Below are 24,496 nucleotides of genomic sequence, written 5' to 3'. Positions count from 1 at the left end.
TCAGCGTAGTGTCCAGAGCATGGAGGCGCTACCAGGAGACAGGCCAGTACATCAGGAGACGTGGAGGAGGCCGTAGGAGGGCAAAAACCCAGCAGCAGGACCGCTACCTCTGCCTTTGTGCAAGGAGGAGCAGGAGGCGCACTGCCAGAGCCCTGCAAAATGACCTCCAGCAGGCCACAAATGTGCATGTGTCTGCTCAAACGGTCAGAAACAGACTCCATGAGGGTGGTATGAGGGCCCGACGTCCACAGGTGGGGGTTGTGCTTACAGCCCAACAGGACGTTTGGCATTTGCCAGAGAACACCAAGATTGGCAAATTCGCCACTGGGCTCTTCACAGATGAAAGCAGGTTCACACTGAGCACATGTGACAGACGTGACAGTCTGGAGACACCGTGGAGAACGTTCTGCTGCCTGCAACATCCTCCAGCATGACCGGTTTGGCGGTGGGTCAGTCATGGTGTGGGGTGGCATTTCTTTGGGGGGCCGCACAGCCCTCCATGTGCTCGCCAGAGGTAGCCTGACTGCCATTAGGTACCGAGATGAGATCCTCAGACCCCTTGTGAGACCATATGCTGGTGTGGTTGGCCCTGTGTTCCTCCTGGGTTCCTCCTAATGCAAGACAATGCTAGACCTCATGTGGCTGGAGTGTGTCAGCAGTTCCTGCAAGAGGAAAGCATTGATGCTATGGACTGGCCCTCCCGTTCCCCAGACCTGAATCCAATTGAGCACATCTGGGACATCATGTCTCGCTCCATCCACCAACGCCACGTTGCACCACAGACTGTCCAGGAGTTGGCGGATGCTTTAGTCCAGGTCTGGGAGGAGATCCCTCAGGAGACCATCCGCCACCTCATCAGGAGCATGCCCAGGCGTTGTAGGGAGGTCATACAGGCACGTGGAGGCCACACACACTACTGAGCCTCATTTTGACTTGTTTTAACCTGTCTACGATACTGGTTCCCAATTGGGGATCAACCCTCCCACGTTCAGCTGAAACGGTGGCGCATGGAACGCAAAAATATTCTTAAAAATATTTAACCTCCACACATTAACAAGTCCAATAGCTCAAATGAAAGATAAACACCTTGTTCATCTAGCCAGCAAGTCAGATTTCTAAAATGTTTTACGGCGAAAACATAGCACATATATATGTAAAACCACCACCAGACACAGCTCATTTCAATAGCCAAAACATGCAATCAACAAACGCAGGATTAAAAAATAAATCGCTCACTAACCTTTTGAAAATCTTCATCAGATGACAGTAATATGACATATTACACAGTACATATTTTTTTTTTTCAATAATATGCCATTTATATCCATAAATGTCCATTTACAGTGAGTTTACCTTCAGAAATTACTCAAAAATGCCCGCAGGAAATCTATGTAGCGCGGCAAGATAACGTAAATAGACATCATAAACTTTTACTAAATATACATGTTCTACATATAGTTAGAAAGATACACTGCTTCTTTATGCAACCGCTGTGTTAGATTTATTTTTAACGTTACAGAAATCGCACACTATTCCATATGCTGAGACAGCGCTCAGTTCCAAGCTACATTTCCACGTAATGTTGGAGTCAACAGAAACACAGATTTAAGCATAAATATTCCCTTACCTTCGATGGTCTTCGTTCAGAATGTTCTGGAAGGCTTCATACTTACCCAATACATCGTTTGGTTTCAAGTCTTGCGTCTTTGTATTAGCTACTGCTAATAACATCAGCTGAAATGCACCCAAAACGTCCTCTGGTCCGGATAAGTTGCGCATCAAAACTTCAAAATTACACATTATATGTCGACTAAACAGGTCAAACTAAGTGCAGAAGCAAGCTTTATGATGTTTTAGACATGCAAAACAAACTTCAATTCAATCGGCCATCGTCTGCCCTTCTCTTGAGTGCTGGAAACAAAGGAATGGCTGGGACCAATTCGCGCCCATACGCACAGCCTATTCTCTTGTGGCACGCACTAATTTCACTCCCATAGGGTCAATTCTCGCGGGATTTGAACGATTTGAAGCTCTAATGAAAGAGGACATCTAGCGGAAGAGATAGAAAGTCCCCAGAATCATAGCTCGTTGGGAAGGGTGGGGGCCATGACGTCAAAGTTGCTCCAACTTTCATGGCCACAAAAACTAGTTTGGAAGAATGCCTGCCCTGTGAGTTCTGCTATACTTACAGACATAATTCCAACGGTTTTAGAATCTTTAGAGTGTTTTCTATCCAATAATAATTTTTATTTGCATATATTATCAATTTTTGACAGATTTTTTTTCCAGTTTACTAGGGGTACCCAATCTCTCCAAAGGGGGCGTATGTCTGCCATATCCTTAACAGGTTTTAAGGACATTACATCAAAGTTGGATCAGCCTGTAGTGTGGTTTTCCACTTTCATTTTGAGTGTGACTCCAAATCCAGACCTCCATGGGTTGATACATTTGATTTCCATTGATCATTTTTGTGTGATTTTGTTGTCAGCACATTCAACTATGTAAAGAAAAAAGTATTTAATAAGAATATTTCATTCATTCAGATCTAGGATGTGTTATTTTAGTGTTCCCTTTATTTTTTTGAGCAGTGTATTATTCCAGCCCAGCTGCAATTTAGATTTTGGCCACTAGATGGCAGCAGTCTGTGTGTGTGTGTGCATTATTTTAGACTGATCCAATGAACCATTGCATTCTGTTCAAAATGTTGTATCAAGACTGATGTGCTTAATTTGTTTATTAATAACTTTTCATGTTCAAAACTGTGTACTCTCCTCAAACAATAGCATGGTATTATTTCACTGTAATAGCTACTGTAAATTGGACAGTGCAGTTAGATTAACAATAATTTAAGCTTGCTGCCAATATCAGTTTTGTCTATGCCCTGGGAAACGTTATTGTTAGCCTACGTTAGCTCAACCGTCCCGTGGATGGGACACCGATCCCGAAGACGTTTTTAGGTTTGGGTCTGTCAAAGTGGTCAGGTATTCTAGTTTGCTCTGTTCTTTTGTTAATTCTTTCCAATGTGTCAAGTAATTATCTTTTTGTTTGCTCATGATTTGGTTGGGTCGCTGTCCTGGGGCACTGTGGGGTCTGTTTGTGTTTGTGAACAGAGTCCCAGAACCAGTTTGCTTAGGGGAGTCTTCTCCAGGTTTATCTCTCTGTCGGTGATGGCTTTGTTATGGAAGGTTTGGGAATCGCCCCCTTTTAGGTGGTTGTAAAATTGAATGTCTCTTTTCTGGATTTTGATAATTAGAGGGTATCGGCCGTATTCTGCTCTGCATGCATTATTTGGTGTTCTACGTTGTACACTGAGGATATTTTAGCAGAATTCTGCATGCAGAGTCTCAATTTGGTGTTTCTGCATGCAGTCTCTCTCTCTTTCTCTTCTCTTCTCTTCTCTAACCCCAATCAGTCCCAGGTCCCCATCCATCTCAGCTTGTTTCTGTCGTAGCACGGCCAGGCAAACAATATGTGACCACCACATGGCTCCATCCACTTTAGAATGACAGTGTGTGTGTGTGTGTATGCCTTTGTGTATCTGCCCGTGTGTGTGGTAACAGCTATCTCTGCATGTGTCTACCAATTCATTATTATTATTATTATTACTAATTTTAAAGTTGGATCAGGATTAAATGATTCTTACAGCTATGGATCAGGATTAAATGATTCTTACAGCTATGGATCAGGATTAAATGATTCTTACAGCTATGGGTCAGGATTAAATGATTCTTACAGCTATGGATCAGGATTAAATTATTCTTACAGAGATGGATCAGGATTAAATGATTCTTACAGCTATGGATCAGGATTAAATGATTCTTACAGAGATGGATCAGGCTTAAATTATTCTTACAGAGATGGATCAGGCTTAAATGTAGACACCTAGAGCTGCGTGCTTGCGTGTGTGTGCGTGTGCGTGTGTGTGTGTGTGTGTGTGTGTGTGTGTGTGCTAATCAGAAAGGCCAGTTATGTTTATTGGGTTGGTTAGTGAAGAGACTGAACAAAGAGAGAAATGAGAAGGAATCAGATCAGATCTGATGCTTCGTTCATTGCACTTTCTTTCCTTCATTTGTCTGCCTATTTTTGTTTTTACATATTCAGCATGTAAACACCACATTGTCTCATTAAATGTCAAATCTTGTGTTTTCTCAGATACACTACATTAATCACAATTTAGCTTGTTCCACATTAAAATATAATGGAATAAAACAGGACTTAATGATGCTGAGGAAACACAAATCTATGAATGAGCTGTAGGACATGTGGAGGCACCACGGTGCATCAATCAAAGATGGCCTTTGTCAATCCAACGCACAATAAGTGTGTGTGTGAGTGCGTGCGTGCGTGCATGTATGTGTGATGTCATTGGTCTTCTTCCTAACCCCATTAGGGTTAAATGAAAAGTGGATGTGTGGCTAGGCTCAGATGTCATCAATGATTACAAGTGTGAGTGACAATAAAGTCTATCTTTCTACATCTATCCCTGTAGACTTCTATCTGTCTACATCTATCCCTATAGACTTCTATCTGTCTACATCTATCCCTATAGACTTCTATCTTTCTACTTCTATCCCAGAATTATATTTTTCTATATCTATCCCAGTATTCAGTCTACATCTATCCTTATAGACCTCTATCTTTCTACATCTATCCCTATAGACTTCTATCTTTCTACATCTATCCTTATAGACCTCTATCTTTCTATATCTATCCCAGTATTCAGTCTACATCTATCCCTATAGACTTCTATCTTTCTACATCTATCCCTATAGACTTCTATATTTCTTCATCTATCCATATAGACTTCTACATGTCTACATCTATCCCTATATACCTCTATCTTTCTACATCTATCCCAGACTTCTATCTTTCTACATCTATCCCTATAGACCTCTATCTTTCTATATCTATCCCAGACTTCTATCTGTCTACATCTATCCCTATAGACCTCCATCTATCTACATCTATCCCTATAGACCTCTATCTTTCTACATCTATCCCGATAGAGTATAATATTTTTGATTGTTTACCATACAATGCTATTATCATAATAGTACCTATTTTATATAAACTTCTCGCATTAATATACAGTATACCTTCTACCTTTTGATAAACAAATAAACATATTAGCGTTTATTGTTCGCTTTTATCATTAGTATACTCACTTAAATGGTTATCTGTTGTTCTGTAGTCACTTTCATTGTCAGATGGACGAGAGAGAGAGAGTGGGAGAGAGAGAGGGAGCTAGAGATAGATAGAGAGGACAGGCTATCTATCTGGTGTTTTCATTCCAGCTAAACAATAAAGATAAGTGTTCTAAATGCCCACTCGTCACTCAGTTCACAGACCTCCTCCCCCTCTCCATCTCTCTGTTCGCACCGGGTGAAATCCATCCCTCCATCTCTGCCTCTCTAAAATCCATTAGCTAACTCACCCCCTCACCTCCCCCTCTTATTGAACACACTTATTACAGAGAGAGATAACTCCCCCCGCCCCCACCTCTCATTAGCACAACGCACAGTCAATTACCAGCAGGAATTACTGTTGATATACCAGGTCTTTCTGAATCAATGATCACACAGAGACTCCCATTGTTAAGACACAGCAATGATTTCTGTGTGAAAAGAGCACACACAAACACAAAGAAAACCTGACCTTCCAGAGAGAGAGAACACACAGAGAATGATCCTCTCCAAACGCTATGTGTTATTGCTGGGCAGCAACGATACAAAATATTGTTTACTGGCTCCACACTCCAGAAACTGACTGGTGTCAAACCTGAAACTGACTCCTTTTTATCTTCCTCTGTCAGCTTTAGGCATCTCCATTCTCTTCCTCTGTCAGCTTTAGTCATCTCCATTCTCTTCCTCTGTCAGCTTCAGTCATCTCCATTCTCTTCCTCTGTCAGCTTTAGTCATCTCCATTCTCTTCCTCTGTCAGCTTTAGTCATCTCCATTCTCTTCCTCTGTCAGCTTTAGTCATCTCCATTCTCTTCCTCTGTCAGCTTTAGTCATCTCCATTCTATTCCTCTGTCAGCTTTAGTCATCTCCATTCTATTCCTCTGTCAGCTTTAGTCATCTCCATTCTCTTCCTCTGTCAGCTTTAATCATCTCCATTCTCTTCCTCTCTCAGCTTTAGTCATCTCCATTCTCTTCCTCTGTCAGCTTTAGTCATCTCCATTCTCTTACTCTGTCAGCTTTAGTCATCTCCATTCTCTTCCTCTGTCAGCTTTAGTCATCTCCATTCTATTCCTCTGTCAGCTTTAGTCATCTCCATTATCTTCCTCTGTCAGCTTTAGTCATCTCCATTCTCTTCCTCTGTCAGCTTTAGTCATCTCCATTCTCCCCCTCTCAGCTTTAGTCACCTCCATTCTCTTCCTCTCTCAGCTTTAGTCACCTCCATTCTCTTCCTCTCTCAGCTTTAGTCATGTCCATTCTCCCTGTCTCAGCTTTAGTCACCTCCATTCTCCCCCTCTCAGCTTTAGTCACCTATATTTTTCCTATCAGCTTTAGTCACCTCCATTCTCCCCCTCTCAGCTTTAGTCACCTCCATTCTCTTCCTCTCTCAGCTTTAGTCATGTCCATTCTCCCCGTCTCAGCTTTAGTCATCTCCATTCTCTTCCTCTGTCAGCTTTAGTCATCTCCATTCTCTTCCTCTGTCAGCTTTAGTCATCTCCATTCTCTTCCTCTCTCTGCTTTAGTCACCTCCATTCTCTTCCTCTCTCAGCTTTAGTCATCTCCATTCTCCCCGTCTCAGCTTTTGTCATCTCCATTCTCTTCCTCTCTCAGCTTTAGTCATCTCCATTCTCCTCCTCTCAGCTTTAGTCACCTCCATTCTCTTCCTCTCTCAGCTTTAGTCACCTCCATTCTCTTCTTCTCTCAGCTTTAGTCACCTCCATTCTCCCCGTCTCAGCTTTAGTCACCTCCATTCTCTTCCTCTCTCAGCTTTAGTCATCTCCATTCTCGTCCTCTCTCAGCTTTAGTCACCTCCATTCTCTTCCTCTCTCAGCTTTAGTCACCTCCATTCTCTTCCTCTCTCAGCTTTAGTCATCTCCATTCTCTTCCTCTCTCAGCTTTAGTCATCTCCATTCTCTTCTCTCTCAGCTTTAGTCACCTCCATTCTCCCCCTCTCAGCTTTAGTCACCTACATTCTCTTCCTCTCTCAGCTTTAGTCATGTCCATTCTCCCCGTCTCAGCTTTAGTCACCTCCATTCTCTTCCTCTCTCAGCTTTAGTCACCTCCATTCTCCCCGTCTCAGCTTTAGTCATCTCCATTCTCTTCCTCTCTCAGCTTTAGTCATCTCCATTCTCCCCCTCTCAGCTTTAGTCACCTCCATTCTCTTCCTCTGTCAGCTTTAGTCACCTCCATTCTCCCCGTCTCAGCTTTAGTCATCTCCATTCTCTTCCTCTCTCTGCTTTAGTCACCTCCATTCTCTTCCTCTCTCAGCTTTTGTCATCTCCATTCTCTCCCTCTCTTCTTTAGTCACCTCCATTCTCTTCCTCTCTAAGCTTTAGTCATCTCCATTCTCTTCCTCTGTCAGCTTTAGTCACCTCTATTTTTCCTATCAGCTTTAGTCACCTCCATTCTCCCCCTCTCAGCTTTAGTCACCTACATTCTCTTCCTCTCTCAGCTTTAGTCATGTCCATTCTCCCCGCCTCAGCTTTAGTCACCTCCATTCTCCCCGTCTCAGCTTTAGTCATCTTCATTCTCTTCCTCTGTCAGCTTTAGTCATCTCCATTCTCTTCCTCTGTCAGCTTTAGTCATTTCCATTCCCCCCCTCTCTGCTTTAGTCACCTCCATCTCTTCCTCTCTCAGCTTTAGTCACCTCCATTCTCTTCCTCTCTCAGCTTTAGTCATGTCCATTCTCCCCGTCTCAGCTTTAGTCACCTCCATTCTCTTCCTCTCAGCTTTAGTCACCTCCATTCTCCCCCTCTCAGCTTTAGTCACCTCCATTCTCTTCCTCTCTCAGCTTTAGTCATGTCCATTCTCCCCGTCTCAGCTTTAGTCATCTCCATTCTCTTCCTCTCTCAGCTTTAGTCATCTCCATTCTCTTCCTCTGTCAGCTTTAGTCATCTCCATTCTCTTCCTCTGTCAGCTTTAGTCATTTCCATTCTCCCCCTCTCTGCTTTAGTCACCTCCATTCTCTTCCTCTCAGCTTTAGTCACCTCCATTCTCCCCCTCTCAGCTTTAGTCACCTCCATTCTCCCCGTCTCAGCTTTAGTCACCTCCATTCTCTCCCCCTCTCAGCTTTAGTCACCTCCATTCTCCCTCTCTCAGCTTTAGTCACCTCCGTTCTCCCCCTCTCAGCTTTAGTCACCTCCATTCTCCCTCTCTCAGCTTTAGTCACCTCCGTTCTCCCTCTCTCAGCTTTAGTCATCTCTATTTTTCCTATCAGCTTCATGCTACACATCTATTTCAATTGTTATTACTACTCTTAAAATGTGGACCGAATTCCATCAATTCTGTGGTTTCTGTATTCAAGGGCCTATATGTAATAATCACCTCTTCCTTCCAGCTGAACTGGATTCAGCTTTTAGGATGTGGCAGAGAAATGGCCTTACTAAGTTTAATTACTTCTATATTGACGGCACCTTTGCCAATTTTGACAACCTCACTTTAAAATGTAATCTACCCCATTCAAGTTTATATAGGTATTTCCAAATTTGTCAGTGTATTCGCACTCAAAGCCCCACCTTTGCATTTCTACCACCCGATTGGGTTTGGATGCCCTTTTGAAAACACAATTTCAACTAAAGAGACTCATGTCATATATATTTTTTTATAGTAATGTCCCTTGATAACCCATCAATTAAAATGCGATCTGAGTGGGAAAAGGAACTTGGTGTAGAGATCTCTGAGGAAGTCTGGAAGAGTGCCTTACTCAGGATAAATGGAAGCTCTTCTTGTGCCCGGCTCAACCTTGTACAGTGTAAGGTACACTACTTAACTGTATCCATTTCAGTCATTTAAGATTATCCAGAATTCTACTAAATGTTGATGGTACAGGTGTAAAAGACCTGTTTGTTCTGGTCCTTTCCACATCTGGTAGATTACTGGTCAACTATATTCAAAACCCTTTCTGAAACATTTCATATAGAGTTGCAGCCCATTGCAAAAATAACTATTTTTGAAGTACCAGAAGTCCTTCCCTGTCCAATAGACGTCTAGATGCCATTGCCTTTGCCTCCATGTTAGTCCTCAGAAGGATTTTATTGTATTAAAAATCTGTCAATCCTCTGTTAGACTTTCTTTGGCTAAAATATTTTATGCTATTCCTAAAATTAGAAAAAAAGAAAGTATACCATTTGAGGGTCAACCAACAAATGTTATTCCACCTGGGACCAGATGATTTCCTATTTTTATCAGCTCCATACATTTCCTCCAGATTAGTACTCTTGGCCCCACCCCTTGAGGTTACTGCTGTATACAGTAGACCTATAGGATCACCTTCCTCCAGATTAGTATACTTTTTGCTTTAGCTTATAAAAACGTAACTTAATGACTTTTAAAAATGTGTTTTAAGGCATTCTGGGTGGGGGGTACAAAAATGGTTGATGGGGGTAGGTCGGGCGGGCAAAAATGGTTGATGGGGGTAGGTCGGGCGGGCAAAAATGTGCAATCTCTTAATCTTTTATCTAGCTAAAATATATAAGAAAAAAAGAAAACCACAGCTTTGTGTGTGTGTGTGTGTGTGTGTGTGTGTGTGTGTGTGTGTGTGTGTTTCGCTTCATGCTGAATCCAGGAGAAGCCGACTCCCTTGAGCCACACGAGTCACTACTCTAATTAAAATCATTAAGCCCCAGGACAAAGTCAAAGTGAACCCAATATTAAGTCTGTAACCCCCATCATTCAATTGACTTCCCTTTACTGCTAACATCTCAGTGTGTCTACAACTCACTTTACTGTGTCAGCAGACAATCAGCTCTGTGGCTAGATCCAACAACCCTTCCAGTGCTGAGACCACAGGCTACACTTATCCAGTTAGTACCCAATGGTACACACAAACACTGTCTAATGATCCCAGGTTGCATTTCATTAGTGCTTCCTGGTCAATCTCCCTTTTTGCATTTCGGAACCCTGGAGTAACTGTGGAGACCCAGGAACACTGTGAGGTCTGCAGAATCCTTCGATCAGTCTTTTTGCATTTTGAAACCCTGGAGTAACTGCGGATACCCAGGAACACTGTGAGGTCTGCAGAATCCTTCGATCTGTCTTTTTGTATTTTGGAACCCTGGAGTAACTGTGGAGACCCAGGAACACTGTGAGGTCTGCAGAATCCTTCAATCTGTATTTTTGTATTTTGGAACCCTGGAGTAACAGTGGAGACCCAGGAACACTGTGAGGTCTGCAGAATCCTTCAATCTCCCTTTTTGCATTTTGAAACCCTGGAGTAACTGCGGATACCCAGGAACACTGTGAGGTCTGCAGAATCCTTCGATCTGTCTTTTTGTATTTTGTAACCCTGGAGTAACTGTGGAGACCCAGGAACACTGTGAGGTCTGCAGAATCCTTCAATCTGTCTTTTTGTATTTTGGAACCCTGGAGTAACTGCGGATACCCAGGAACACTGTGAGGTCTGCAGAATCCTTCGATCTGTCTTTTTGCATTTTGAAACCCTGGAGTAACTGTGGAGACCCAGGAACACTGTGAGGTCTGCAGATTCCTTCAATCTGTCTTTTTGCATTTTGAAACCCTGGAGTAACTGTGGAGACCCAGGAACACTGTGAGGTCTGCAGAATCCTTCGATCTGTCTTTTTAAACAAGTTTATCCCATCACAGCCTCCTGAATTTAAATATGCAAACGATAAAAAACTGATAATTTTCTGCTGATAATTGCAAATGCATATGACTGAATTAATTGTGGTGGGCGTGCGCAATATGTGATTAATAACTCCCGAATCATCATTAACTAATAGGTTTAGGAAGCTGGTCAATACGGTCTGGCTCTGGCTCCTTGTTCCTCATTGTGTTGAATTGACACCTGGTATGCAAAGTACATAATCACAGAGAACAATGAACATGGAATTATCATATTTCCTAAACCTGTTGGATAAACGTCAAATATCATCTTGAGCTGGTGAGATCAAGTTGTTGAGGACACAGAGAACTCTTCCCAAAACACAACATAGGACAGTGAGAAGGTCACAGACAAGAGGTCACTTTCATTTACAGTCATATTGTGAATGTCCAAAAGTAATTTTACAGCTGAATTTTCATTTAAAAAATGATAACAATCCATACAGTAGATGTTATTTTAATGCACTTCCCCTAACTAACCACTGTATTCAGACACACCAGAGTGAAAAAAGACACCAGCTATTTGGCTTGGCTGTTTTTGTCTCCTCAATACAAAACTTTATAATTATGATGAAGTGCTGTACAAAGCAATGTTTCCAAATAGAGGTTAATTAATTTGAAACAGACATCAACCCCTCCTCGATCTGAACAGCATGGTAAAGCCCTCACACCAACCCCTCCTCGATCTGAACAGCATGGTGAAAGCTTCACGCCAACCCCTCCTCGATCTGAACAGCATGGTGAAGGCCTCACGCCAACCCCTCCTCGATCTGAACAGCATGGTGAAGGCCTCACGCCAACCCCTCCTCGATCTGAACAGCATGGTGAAGGCCTCACGCCAACCCCTCCTCGAACAGCATGGTGAAGGCCTCACATCAACCCCTCCTTGAACAGCATGGTGAAGGCCTCACGCCAACCCCTCCTCGAGAAGCATGGTGAAGGCCTCACGCCAACCCCCCTCGATCTGAACAGCATGGTGGCCTCACGCCAACCCCTCCTCGATCTGAACAGCATGGTGGCCTCACGCCAACCCCTCCTCGAACAGCATGGTGAAGGCCTCAGGCCAACCCCCCTCGATCTGAACAGCATGGTGAAAGCCTCACGCCAACCCCTCCTCGAACAGCATGGTGAAGGCCTCACGCCAACCCCCCTCGATCTGAACAGCATGGTGAAGGCCTCACGCCAACCCCTCCTCGAACAGCATGGTGAAGGCCTCACGCCAACCCCCCCTCGATCTGAACAGCATGGTGAAGGCCTCACGCCAACCCCTCCTCAAACAGCATGGTGAAGGCCTCACGCCAACCCCTCCTCGAACAGCATGGTGAAGGCCTCACATCAACCCCTCCTTGAACAGCATGGTGAAGGCCTCACGCAAACCCCTCCTCGAGAAGCATGGTGAAGGCCTCACGCCAACCCCCCTCGATCTGAACAGCATGGTGGCCTCACGCCAACCCCTCCTCGATCTGAACAGCATGGTGGCCTCACGCCAACCCCTCCTCGAACAGCATGGTGAAGGCCTCAGGCCAACCCCCCTCGATCTGAACAGCATGGTGAAAGCCTCACGCCAACCCCTCCTCGAACAGCATGGTGAAGGCCTCACGCCAACCCCCCTCGATCTGAACAGCATGGTGAAGGCCTCACGCCAACCCCTCCTCGAACAGCATGGTGAAGGCCTCACGCCAACCCCCCCTCGATCTGAACAGCATGGTGAAGGCCTCACGCCAACCCCTCCTCAAACAGCATGGTGAAGGCCTCACGCCAACCCCTCCTCAATCTGAACAGCATGGTGAAGGCCTCACGCCAACCCCTCCTCGATCTGAACAGCATGGTGAAGGCCTCACGCCAACCCCTCCTCGATCTGAACAGCATGGTGAAGGCCTCACGCCAACCTCTCCTCGATCTGAACATCATGGTGAAATCCTCACGCCAACCCCTCCTCGATCTGAACAGCATGGTGAAATCCTCACGCCAACCCCTCCTCGATCTGAACAGCATGGTGAAGGCCTCACGCCAACCCCTCCTCGATCTGAACAGCATGGTGAAGGCCTCACGCCAACCCCTCCTCGATCTGAACAGCATTGTGAAGGCCTCACGCCAACCCCTCCTCGATCTGAACAGTATGGTGAAGGCCTCACGCCAACCCCTCCTCGAACAGCATGGTGAAGGCCTCACATCAACCCCTCCTTGAACAGCATGGTGAAGGCCTCACGCCAACCCCTCCTCGAGAAGCATGGTGAAGGCCTCACGCCAACCCCCCTCGATCTGAACAGCATGGTGGCCTCACGCCAACCCCTCCTCGATCTGAACAGCATGGTGGCCTCACGCCAACCCCTCCTCGAACAGCATGGTGAAGGCCTCAGGCCAACCCCCCTCGATCTGAACAGCATGGTGAAAGCCTCACGCCAACCCCTCCTCGAACAGCATGGTGAAGGCCTCACGCCAACCCCCCTCGATCTGAACAGCATGGTGAAGGCCTCACGCCAACCCCTCCTCGAACAGCATGGTGAAGGCCTCACGCCAACCCCTCCTCAAACAGCATGGTGAAGGCCTCACGCCAACCCCTCCTCGATCTGAACAGCATGGTGAAGGCCTCACGCCAACCCCTCCTCGAACAGCATGGTGAAGGCCTCACATCAACCCCTCCTTGAACAGCATGGTGAAGGCCTCACGCCAACCCCTCCTCGAGAAGCATGGTGAAGGCCTCACGCCAACCCCCCTCGATCTGAACAGCATGGTGGCCTCACGCCAACCCCTCCTCGATCTGAACAGCATGGTGGCCTCACGCCAACCCCTCCTCGAACAGCATGGTGAAGGCCTCAGGCCAACCCCCCTCGATCTGAACAGCATGGTGAAAGCCTCACGCCAACCCCTCCTCGAACAGCATGGTGAAGGCCTCACGCCAACCCCCCTCGATCTGAACAGCATGGTGAAGGCCTCACGCCAACCCCTCCTCGAACAGCATGGTGAAGGCCTCACGCCAACCCCCCCTCGATCTGAACAGCATGGTGATGGCCTCACGCCAACCCCTCCTCAAACAGCATGGTGAAGGCCTCACGCCAACCCCTCCTCGATCTGAACAGCATGGTGAAGGCCTCACGCCAACCCCTCCTCGATCTGAACAGCATGGTGAAGGCCTCACGCCAACCCCTCCTCGATCTGAACAGCATGGTGAAGGCCTCACGCCAACCCCTCCTCGATCTGAACATCATGTTGAAATCCTCACGCCAACCCCTCCTCGATCTGAACAGCATGGTGAAATCCTCACGCCAACCCCTCCTCGATCTGAACAGCATGGTGAAGGCCTCACGCCAACCCCTCCGCGATCTGAACAGCATGGTGAAGGCCTCACGCCAACCCCTCCTCGATCTGAACAGCATGGTGAAGGCCTCACGCCAACCCCTCCTCGATCTGAACAGTATGGTGAAGGCCTCACGCCAACCCCTCCTCGATCTGAACAGCATGGTGAAAGCCTCACGCCATCACCTGACAACACCCAAGTCTATCAACAGGCAGTCTTCTGCGCAATATTCTCAAGAACAGAAAGTCCGATTCTATGTCCGGCAACAGCTTGAAGACGCACAATGGATCGATAGAGAGAAAGGTCGAGAAAAACAGACCAATAGAAAGGTAGAGAAAAATGGAGCAATAAAGAGAAATGTAGAGAAAAATGGAGCAATACAAGAGAAAGGTAGAGAAAAATGGAGTAATAAAGAGAGAGAGAAAAATGGAGCAATAAAGAGAAAGCTCGAGAAAAACGGACCAATAGAGAGAGAGAGAGAGAAAAACGGACCAATAGAGAGAGAGAGAAAAAAACGGACCAATAGAGAGAAAGACATAAAAACGGACCGAGAGAGAGAGAGAGAGAGAGAGAGAAACAGACCAATAGAGAGAGAGAAAAAAAAACTGACCAATAGAGAGAGAGAGAGAAACGGACCAAAAGAGAGAGAGAGAGAAAAACGGACCAATAGAGAGAGAGAGAAAAACGGACCAATAGAGAGAGAGAAAGAGAGAAAAACGGACCAATAGAGAGAGAAAAACGGACCAATAGAGAGAGAGAGAGAAAAACGGACCAATAGAGAGAAAGAGAGAAAAACGGACCAATAGAGAGAAAGAGAGAAAAACGGACCAATAGAGAGAGAGAAAGAGAAAAACGGCCCAATAGAGAGAGAAAGGGAGATAAACGAACCAATAGAGAGAGAGAAAGAGAGAAAAACGGACCAATAGAGAGAGAGAGAGAGAGAGAAAAAAAAACGGACCAATAGAGAGAAAGAGAGAAAAACGGACCAATAGAGAGAAAGAGAGAAAAACGGACCAATAGAGAGAGAGAGAGAGAAAAACGGACCAATAGAGAGAGAGAGAGAGAGAGAGAAAAACGGACCAATAGAGAGAGAGAGAGAGAAAAAAAAGGACCAATAGAGAGAAAGAGAGAAAAACGGACCAACAGAGAGAAAGAAGGAGAAGGAGAAGAAGAGGTGGAGGAGAGGGAGAGGAGGAAATGGTTGACTAAGGTGAATCAAGTGTCTGAGTGTGTGTAAATACTGTAAAGTGGAAACCAGGGTCGAGCATGGACTGATGTTTGGACTTGGAGTTTAGATTAGAAAAAGACAGTTGGTGGAAATCCAAACCAACTGCTATCAGAATATGATGCTGCTTTTGGACATAACATTTTTAAAAACATTTTCAAATCAGGAAAAACTCTACTTTTATTAACCTATAAAATAAAGAATAGATAACATTTTGGGATGGGAAATAACAAATGGAAACATGTCTAGACAATACAGCACCAATACAGATACAAAATAAAACCTGTGAGATCACATTTACATAGTGGGTGGCAAAACATAACTCTGTGACACTTATAAACTAACACAGAACAAGCTAGAATTTAGGTCAAGAAGTAATGCAAAATGTACACATCCAAAAGAGAAATACATTATTTCAATGAGAACTTTATACAGAAATCCCTGTTTTGTATCCAAATCCGTGATTCTCATTTTTGCAAAGTATAGATGATGAGAGCTTGACAGTGAAATGACCATCTGTGTCGAGAGCTGCCTTAAGACATATTATTGTTTATATTATATTTAGAAGTATAACTTTGGTAAAACAAAGTCAAATAAATCAAATAATAAACCCATCCTTTTTATATTTATAGACACAAATATGTTACATCAATTGTCATTCTAATCTGATATTTCATCAAACGTGTTTTCTGATTGAAATTAAAAGGGAATTGCCCATCTCTGATTATATTTCTGTGATAAGTTAGCAGCAAAAATCTTTGTCAAAATTGTAGAAGTTATCTTTCAGCTCAGTGTGTTTGAGTCCTTTTTAAAGGACAATCCAGTTGAAACAACAACCTAGTATGGTCCCCACCACTGTTTCAGTTAAAAGCTGAGAGATGGGGAAATGTAACCACTCTCAAATTCCTACACATGGCTATGGATGCATCATTGATATGGCCATTATCATTTGAACTGTGTTTTCGAGGCTATACAGTGTTTGTTTACAGTTACTAAATGTAAACTGATACAAGACAGCTTAGTTACAACCCATGTTAACTCCTATCCAGTCATGTCAGAGCTATCTACTTACACAAACCCTTATAGCCAATCAGCTGCAGTGCTGTTTGTATGTGTCACAGTCTGTAGGAAGGCATACAACAGATCTTAAACAATATAACTTAAACATTATACCAATAAATACGCATACAAATAAATGCTTTTGTCATGAGGTCAGTAATATTGTCACTCAATTGTGATGTGGACACGGTCATGAGACATCTTCCAGTCCTTCGTCAATTAAATGACATTCAATTCAGTTTGATTCAATTCAGTTCGATTCAATTCAGTTCGATTAAATTCAGTTTGATTCAATGCAGTTCGATTAAATTCAGTTCGATTAAATTCAATTTAAATAACCATATTATTCGACTCCAAGGTGTGTCTGAGAAGGTTCACACATTCACCAGGAAGGAAATGACATCAACAAATGTTATGTTTGTTGTTTCCTTCCTCCTCTTCCTTCCAATGAGATTCCTTCTAGAAAGGCCTGAGTTGAACCATTTTGAGTTCAGTGTTCTGTTCAGGTCCAGAGGGTTGGAGTGTGACACAGGGACACAGGGACACAGGGACACGTCAGACATGTTCTCTCCCTGTCAACATTCCCAAATCCTCAACGTTCACAGATCTACATGGATGGATCCATCATCCCGGGAATCACTGTTTTTGGGAAGAGAGGAAAAGGAGTGAGACAGAGAGAGAGAGAAAGAGAGAGAAAGAAAGAGAGAGGGAGAAACACACAGAGAGAGGAAGATCAGTCTGTGTTTCATCTGTCATCAGAACAGACACATAACGGCAAATGTGTTCCAGCATCTGGTGTACAAAGATCTCTCTCTCGCTCTCTCTCTCTCTCTCTCTCTCTCTCTCTCTCTCAAACCCTACCTTAATCAACCCCTCTCCTTAGTTCCCTTATTCTCCCTCTCAAACCCTACCTTAATCAATCCCTCTCCTTAGTTCCCTTATTCTGTCTCTCAAACCCTACCTTAATCAACCTCTCTCCTTACTTCCCTTATTCTCCCTCTCAAACCCTACCTTAATCAACCTCTCTACTTAACTTCCCTTATTCTCCCTCTCAAACCCTACCTTAATCAACCTCTCTCCTTAACTTCCCTTATTCTCCCTCTCAAACCCTACCTTAATCAACCTCCCCCTTATTCTCCCTCTCAAACACTACCTTAATAAACCTCTCTCCTTAATCTTCCCTTATTTTCCCTCTCAAACCCTACCTTAATCAACCTCTCTCCTTAACTTCCCCTATTCTCCCTCTCAAACCCTACCTTAATCAACCTCCCCCTTATTCTCCCTCTCAAACCCTACCTTAATCAACCTCTCTCCTTAGTTCCCTTATTCTCCCTCTCAAACCCTACCTTAATCAACCTCTCTCCTTACTTACCTTATTCTCCCTCTCAAACCCTACCTTAATCAACCTCTCTCCTTAGTTCCCTTATTCTCCCTCTCAAACCCTACCTTAATCAACCTCTCTCCTTAACTTCCCTTATTCTCCCTCTCAAACACTACCTTAATCAACCTCTCTCCTTAACTTCCCTTATTTTCCCTCTCAAACCCTACCTTAATCAACCTCCCTCATTAACTTCCCTTATTCTCCCTCTCAAACCCTACCTTAATCAACCTCCCCCTTATTCTCCCTCTCAAAACCTACCATAATCAACCTCTCCCCTTAACTTCCCTTATTCTCCCTCTCAAACCCTACCTTAATCAACCTCTCTCCTTACTTCCCTTATTCTCCCTCTCAAACCCTACCTTAATCAACCTCTCTCCTTAACTTCCCTTATTCTCCCTCTCAAACCCTACCTTAATCAACCTCTCTCCTTACTTCCCTTATTCTCCCTCTCAAACCCTACCTTAATCAACCTCTCTCCTTAGTTCCCTTATTCTCCCTCTCAAACCCTACCTTAATCAACCTCTCTCCTTAACTTCCCTTATTCTCCCTCTCAAACACTACCTTAATCAACCTCTCTCCTTAACTTCCCTTATTTTCCCTCTCAAACCCTACCTTAATCAACCTCCCTCCTTAACTTCCCTTATTCTCCCTCTCAAACCCTACCTTAATCAACCTCCCCCTTATTCTCCCTCTCAAACCCTACCTTAATCAACCTCCCCCTTATTCTCCCTCTCAAACACTACCTTAATACACCTCTCTCCTTAACTTCCCTTATTTTCCCTCTCAAACCCTACCTTAATCAACGTCTCTCCTTAACTTCCCCTATTCTCCCTCTCAAACCCTACCTTAATCAACCTCCCCCTTATTCTCCCTCTCAAACACTACCTTAATCAACCTCTCTCCTTAACTTCCCTTATTTTCCCTCTCAAACCCCACCTTAATCAACCTCTCTCCTTAACTTCCCCTATTCTCCCTCTCAAACCCTACCTTAATCAACCTCCCCCTTATTCTCTGTCTCAAACCCTACCTTAATCAACCTCTTCCCTTAACTTGCCTTATTCTCCCTCTCAAACCCTACCTTAATCAACCTCTCTCCTTAGTTCCCTTATTCTCCCTCTCAAACCCTACCTTAATCAACCTCTCTACTTAACTTCCCTTATTCTCCCTCTCAAACCCTACCTTAATCAACCGCCCCCTTATTCTCCCTCTCAAACACTACCTTAATCAACCTCTCTCCTTAACTTCCCTTATTCTCCCCCTCAAACCCCACCTTAATCAACCTCCCCCTTATTCTCCCTCTCAAACACTACCTTAATAAACCTCTCTCCTTAATCTTCCCTTATTTTCCCTCTCAAACCCTACCTTAATCAACCTCTCTCCTTAACTTCCCTTATTCTCCCTCTCAAACCCTACCTTAATCAACCTCCCCCTTATTCTCCCTCTCAAACCCTACCTTAATCAACCTCTCTCCTTAACTTCACTTATTCTCCCTCTCAAACCCTACCTTAATCAACCTCTCTCATTAGTTCCCTTATTCTCCCTCTCAAACCCTACCTTAATCAACCTCTCTCCTTAACTTCCCTTATTCTCCCTCTCAAACACTACCTTAATCAACCTCTCTCCTTAACTTCCCTTATTTTCCCTCTCAAACCCTACCGTAATCAACCTCCCTCATTAACTTCCCTTATTCTCCCTCTCAAACCCTACCTTCATCAACCTCCCCCTTATTCTCCCTCTCAAACCCTACCTTAATCAACCTCTCCCCTTAACTTCCCTTATTCTCCCTCTCAAACCCTACCTTAATAAACCTCTCCCCTTAACTTCCCTTATTCTCCCTCTCAAACCCTACCTTAATCAATCTCTCTCCTTAACTTCCCTTATTCTCCCTCTCAAACCCTACCTTAATCAACCTCCCCCTTATTCTCCCTCTCAAACCCTACCTTAATCAACCTCTCTCCTTACTTCCCTTATTCTCCCTCTCAAACCCTACCTTAATCAACCTCTCTCCTTAGTTCCCTCATTCTCCCTCTCAAACCCTACCTTAATCAACCTCTCTCCTTAACTTCCCTTATTCTCCCCCTCAAACACTACCTTAATCAACCTCTCTCCTTAACTTCCCTTATTTTCCCTCTCAAACCCTACCTTAATCAACCTCCCTCCTTAACTTCCCTTATTCTCCCTCTCAAACCCTACCTTAATCAACCTCCCCCTTATTCTCCCTCTCAAACCCTACCTTAATCAACCTCCCCCTTATTCTCCCTCTCAAACACTACCTTAATCAACCTCTCTCCTTAACTTCCCTTATTTTCCCTCTCAAACCCTACCTTAATCAACCTCTCTCCTTAACTTCCCCTATTCTCCCTCTCAAACCCTACCTTAATCAACCTCCCCCTTATTCTCCCTCTCAAACACTACCTTAATCAACCTCTCTCCTTAACTTCCCTTATTTTCCCTCTCAAACCCTACCTTAATCAACCTCTCTCCTTAACTTCCCCTATTCTCCCTCTCAAACCCTACCTTAATCAACCTCCCCCTTATTCTCCCTCTCAAACACTACCTTAATCAACCTCTCTCCTTAACTTCCCTTATTCTCTCTCTCAAACCCTACCTTAATCAACCTCCCCCTTATTCTCCCTCTCAAACCCTACCTTAATCAACCTCCCCCTTATTCTCCCTCTCAAACCCTACCTTAATCAACCTCTCTCCTTAACTTCCCTTATTCTCCCTCTCAAACACTACCTTAATCAACCTCTCTCCTTAACTTCCCTTATTTTCCCTCTCAAACCCTACCTTAATCAACCTCCCTCATTAACTTCCCTTATTCTCCCTCTCAAACCCTACCTTAATCAACCTCCCCCTTATTCTCCCTCTCAAACCCTACCTTAATCAACCTCTCCCCTTAACTTCCCTTATTCTCCCTCTCAAACCCTACCTTAATCAACCTCTCTCCTTACTTCCCTTATTCTCCCTCTCAAACCCTACCTTAATCAACCTCTCTCCTTAACTTCCCTTATTCTCCCTCTCAAACCCTACCTTAATCAACCTCTCTCCTTACTTCCCTTATTCTCCCTCTCAAACCCTACCTTAATCAACCTCTCTCCTTAGTTCCCTTATTCTCCCTCTCAAACCCTACCTTAATCAACCTCTCTCCTTAACTTCCCTTATTCTCCCTCTCAAACCCTACCTTAATCAACCTCCCCCTTATTCTCCCTCTCAAACCCTACCTTAATCAACCTCCCCCTTATTCTCCCTCTCAAACACTACCTTAATACACCTCTCTCCTTAACTTCCCTTATTCTCCCTCTCAAACCCTACCTTAATCAACCTCTCTCCTTAGTTCCCTTATTCTCCCTCTCAAACCCTACCTTAATCAACCTCTCTACTTAACTTCCCTTATTCTTCCTCTCAAACCCTACCTTAATCAACCGCCCCCTTATTCTCCCTCTCAAACACTACCTTAATCAACCTCTCTCCTTAACTTCCCTTATTCTCCCCCTCAAACCCTACCTTAATCAACCTCCCCCTTATTCTCCCTCTCAAACACTACCTTAATAAACCTCTCTCCATAATCTTCCCTTATTTTCCCTCTCAAACCCTACCTTAATCAACCTCTCTCCTTAACTTCCCTTATTCTCCCTCTCAAACCCTACCTTAATCAACCTCCCCCTTATTCTCCCTCTCAAACCCTACCTTAATCAACCTCTCTCCTTAACTTCACTTATTCTCCCTCTCAAACCCTACCTTAATCAACCTCTCTCATTAGTTCCCTTATTCTCCCTCTCAAACCCTACCTTAATCAACCTCTCTCCTTAACTTCCCTTATTCTCCCTCTCAAACACTACCTTAATCAACCTCTCTCCTTAACTTCCCTTATTTTCCCTCTCAAACCCTACCTTAATCAACCTCCCTCATTAACTTCCCTTATTCTCCCTCTCAAACCCTACCTTCATCAACCTCCCCCTTATTCTCCCTCTCAAACCCTACCTTAATCAACCTCTCCCCTTAACTTCCCTTATTCTCCCTCTCAAACCCTACCTTAATCAACCTCTCCCCTTAACTTCCCTTATTCTCCCTCTCAAACCCTACCTTAATCAATCTCTCTCCTTAACTTCCCTTATTCTCCCTCTCAAACCCTACCTTAATCAACATCCCCCTTATTCTCCCTCTCAAACCCTACCTTAATCAACCTCTCTCCTTACTTCCCTTATTCTCCCTCTCAAACCCTACCTTAATCAACCTCTCTCCTTAGTTCCCTCATTCTCCCTCTCAAACCCTACCTTAATCAACCTCTCTCCTTAACTTCCCTTATTCTCCCCCTCAAACACTACCTTAATCAACCTCTCTCCTTAACTTCCCTTATTTTCCCTCTCAAACCCTACCTTAATCAACCTCCCTCCTTAACTTCCCTTATTCTCCCTCTCAAACCCTACCTTAATCAACCTCCCCCTTATTCTCCCTCTCAAACCCTACCTTAATCAACCTCCCCCTTATTCTCCCTCTCAAACACTACCTTAATCAACCTCTCTCCTTAACTTCCCTTATTTTCCCTCTCAAACCCTACCTTAATCAACCTCTCTCCTTAACTTCCCCTATTCTCCCTCTCAAACCCTACCTTAATCAACCTCCCCCTTATTCTCCCTCTCAAACACTACCTTAATCAACCTCTCTCCTTAACTTCCCTTATTTTCCCTCTCAAACCCTACCTTAATCAACCTCTCTCCTTAACTTCCCCTATTCTCCCTCTCAAACCCTACCTTAATCAACCTCCCCCTTATTCTCCCTCTCAAACACTACCTTAATCAACCTCTCTCCTTAACTTCCCTTATTCTCCCTCTCAAACCCTACCTTAATCAACTCTCTCCTTAACTTCCCTTATTCTCCCTCTCAAACACTACCTTAATCAACCTCTCTCCTTAACTTCCCTTATTTTCCCTCTCAAACCCTACCTTAATCAACCTCCCTCATTAACTTCCCTTATTCTCCCTCTCAAACCCTACCTTCATCAACCTCCCCCTTATTCTCCCTCTCAAACCCTACCTTAATCAACCTCTCCCCTTAACTTCCCTTATTCTCCCTCTCAAACCCTACCTTAATCAACCTCTCCCCTTAACTTCCCTTATTCTCCCTCTCAAACCCTACCTTAATCAACCTCTCTCCTTAACTTCCCTTATTCTCCCTCTCAAACCCTACCTTAATCAACCTCCCCCTTATTCTCCCTCTTAAACCCTACCTTAATCAACCTCTCTCCTTACTTCCCTTATTCTCCCTCTCAAACCCTACCTTAATCAACCTCTCTCCTTAGTTCCCTCATTCTCCCTCTCAAACCCTACCTTAATCAACCTCTCTCCTTAACTTCCCTTATTCTCCCCCTCAAACACTACCTTAATCAACCTCTCTCCTTAACTTCCCTTATTTTCCCTCTCAAACCCTACCTTAATCAACCTCCCTCCTTAACTTCCCTTATTCTCCCTCTCAAACCCTACTTTAATCAACCTCCCCCTTATTCTCCCTCTCAAACCCTACCTTAATCAACCTCCCCCTTATTCTCCCTCTCAAACACTACCTTAATCAACCTCTCTCCTTAACTTCCCTTATTTTCCCTCTCAAACCCTACCTTAATCAACCTCTCTCCTTAACTTCCCCTATTCTCCCTCTCAAACCCTACCTTAATCAACCTCCCCCTTATTCTCCCTCTCAAACACTACCTTAATCAACCTCTCTCCTTAACTTCCCTTATTTTCCCTCTCAAACCCTACCTTAATCAACCTCTCTCCTTAACTTCCCCTATTCTCCCTCTCAAACCCTACCTTAATCAACCTCCCCCTTATTCTCCGTCTCAAATCCTACCTTAATCAACCTCTTCCCTTAACTTGCCTTATCCTCCCTCTCAAACCCTACCTTAATCAACCTCTCTCCTTAGTTCCCTTATTCTCCCTCTCAAACCCTACCTTAATCAACCTCTCTCCTTACTTCCCGTATTCTCCCTCTCAAACCCTACCTTAATCAACCTCTCTCCTTAGTTCCCTTATTCTCCCTCTCAAACCCTACCTTAATCAAGCTCTCTCCTTAACTTCCCTTATTCTCCCTCTCAAACACTACCTTAATCAACCTCTCTCCTTAACTTCCCTTATTTTCCCTCTCAAACCCTACCTTAATCAACCTCCCTCCTTAGCTTCCCTTATTCTCCCTCTCAAACCCTACCTTAATCAACCTCTCCCCTTAACTTCCCTTATTCTCCCTCTCAAACCCTACCTTAATCAACCTCTCTCCTTACTTCCCTTATTCTCCCTCTCAAACCCTACCTTAATCAACCTCTCTCCTTAACTTCCCTTATTCTCCCTCTCAAACCCTACCTTAATCAACCTCTCTCCTTACTTCCCTTATTCTCCCTCTCAAACCCTACCTTAATCAACCTCTCTCCTTACTTCCCTTATTCTCCCTCTCAAACCCTACCTTAATCAACCTCCCCCTTATTCTCCCTCTCAAACACTACCTTAATCAACCTCTCTCCTTAATCTTCCCTTATTTTCCCTCTCAAACCCTACCTTAATCAACCTCTCTCCTTAACTTCCCCTATTCTCCCTCTCAAACCCTACCTTAATCAACCTCCCCCTTATTCTCCCTCTCAAACCCTACCTTAATCAACCTCTCCCCTTAACTTCACTTATTCTCCCTCTCAAACCCTACCTTAATCAACCTCTCTCCTTAGTTCCCTTATTCTCCCTCTCAAACCCTAC

General features: G+C 44.3%; 1 protein-coding gene across 3 annotated transcripts in view; it reads right to left on the bottom strand.

The window, feature by feature from the left end:
• Positions 1 to 15,481: 15,481 nt before the first annotated feature.
• LOC110487777 (transcription factor COE1-A) overlaps positions 15,482 to 24,496 on the bottom strand; it is a 152,000-nt gene continuing 142,985 nt past the window's right edge. For all 3 annotated transcript variants that reach the window (XM_036943291.1, XM_036943292.1, XM_036943293.1), the window contains one exon: positions 15,482 to 17,017. Coding sequence is in view for 1 of the 3 variants with exons in the window: in XM_036943293.1 (XP_036799188.1) it covers positions 16,986 to 17,017 (32 nt within the window). In the remaining 2 variants the exon portion in view is untranslated. The remainder of the gene's footprint in view (positions 17,018 to 24,496) is intronic.

Source organism: Oncorhynchus mykiss, chromosome 14, assembly GCF_013265735.2.
Source record: "Oncorhynchus mykiss isolate Arlee chromosome 14, USDA_OmykA_1.1, whole genome shotgun sequence".
In the NCBI taxonomy this organism is placed as follows: domain Eukaryota; kingdom Metazoa; phylum Chordata; class Actinopteri; order Salmoniformes; family Salmonidae; genus Oncorhynchus; species Oncorhynchus mykiss.
This window is presented reverse-complemented; position numbering and strand designations above follow the sequence as displayed.